We start from the raw sequence: 1,454 nt of genomic DNA, 5'->3' as shown, positions 1-1,454 counted from the left end.
GGATGGAGAAAAGAGGTCCCTATGTCCTCCAGCAGTCTAAGCCTATAGCAGCACAAATGTAGAAAGTAGCTCCGGATAAACGAAGTATTTTGGATGATGAATAAGAAAGAAAGAGGTTAGAATTGTTATCAAGCTGAACAGTAACTGCTAACAGGCATTTTCGGTGAACATAAAAAGAAACTTGAGGATATGTTTGTTGAATTCATTCATAGGAGGCCCAGAAATGTTTGACCGTTTTCTGTCAGGGTTTGCATTTGGGCTTCAGGTGCTGTGGGATCTGTCTGCGCTTGCATGCTATGAACTTGAAACGGTGGTGGCTTCACATCGACGTTCTACGACCCTGATTTCTTACATAATGTTCTTCCTTCTTTTAGGGGAGCATCACATGGTTCCTTCAGCTCCAGAAGCCGGTAAGCATGACGAAATAAGCGTATCTACTGAATGTAATTAGAATGTAGCATTGAATTCAGTCTTATTTCCTCTGTAGAAATGGTTGATGATCCTCCTCCTGCATATGAGCCCTAACACAGCTTGCCTTAAGGTGAGACTTCAACTCTTCACCTGCACTTCAGAATATTTTTTTATTTCTGCACCACATTTCTAGAAAGCCTCTTCTTTCTCGTTGCAGGGGACTCAACGAGCGTTTATGCATTGATTTACTGCGTGACTCCAAATCAGCACTTCCTTCCTCGCTAAAACCACCCGTATGACATAACCTTCCTCCAGCTTATAACTGCGTATTTTCAGGGATAACTTACTGTAATTCACCACTCGGCTTACCACGAATCTGAACTCAGCAGAAACACTGTTAAAGACTCAAATGAAGATAAAACGAGATCGGCGTCGCCGGTTATGCGTGGAAAACAGAAGCGGCTTCCAAAAAGGTGGTTAAAATGTTGAGGAAAAACAGAAATATACCTACGATCCTGCATGGTAGGTAATGATGGGTATAAGAAGTGGACACAGGGTCCAGCCAGAGTTGAGAGGTGGATGAATATAAGCATACAGATTATATGTCTGTTGTTTTTTGTCTTTTTTAATGTTTTTTTTTTTGTTTTGTTTGGCCAACTCTGTAATTGTAGCCTTTGGCAGCTTATGGTGTGTTTGTCTTTTTATGTGATGATATGCTATAAGGAAAGCACTGAATCAGAGGGGGGAGGGGTTTAAAAAGTAGGCACTAGGATGTGTGGACTTTGTGTTTTAGAGCTCTTTAATTTTGTCTTTTTTGTTTTTATTTTTTAAATAAAACGTCAGAAAGCATTTTGTATGTTTAAGATTTGTCTCTAGAAGTATCAGTCATAGATGGTAAACAAAGATGCAGCACACTAGAAGAAAAAATCTGCTTTAACTGATGATTAAAATGCTTGAATTGGTAAAAAGTAATTGAATCTAGGGCTGCAACTAACGATTATTTTAAAAATCGATGAATCGGCCGATTATTTTTTCGATTAATC

At 39.1% G+C, this 1,454-nt stretch overlaps 1 protein-coding gene across 1 annotated transcript in view; it reads left to right on the top strand.

Moving 5' to 3' along the window:
• The window catches only part of LOC107104487, a 21,858-nt gene extending 20,410 nt beyond the window's left edge, over positions 1–1,448 (top strand). Inside the window, exons 7-9 of the mRNA XM_015404486.1 lie at positions 375–410; positions 488–541; positions 629–1,448. Coding sequence (XP_015259972.1) covers positions 375–410; positions 488–525 — 74 coding nt within the window. The 3' untranslated portion in view covers positions 526–541; positions 629–1,448. The remainder of the gene's footprint in view (positions 1–374; positions 411–487; positions 542–628) is intronic.
• The last annotated feature ends 6 nt before the right edge of the window (positions 1,449–1,454 follow it).

Source organism: Cyprinodon variegatus, unplaced genomic scaffold (assembly GCF_000732505.1).
Source record: "Cyprinodon variegatus isolate N-32 unplaced genomic scaffold, C_variegatus-1.0 Scaffold1763, whole genome shotgun sequence".
NCBI classification, from domain to species: domain Eukaryota; kingdom Metazoa; phylum Chordata; class Actinopteri; order Cyprinodontiformes; family Cyprinodontidae; genus Cyprinodon; species Cyprinodon variegatus.
This window is presented reverse-complemented; position numbering and strand designations above follow the sequence as displayed.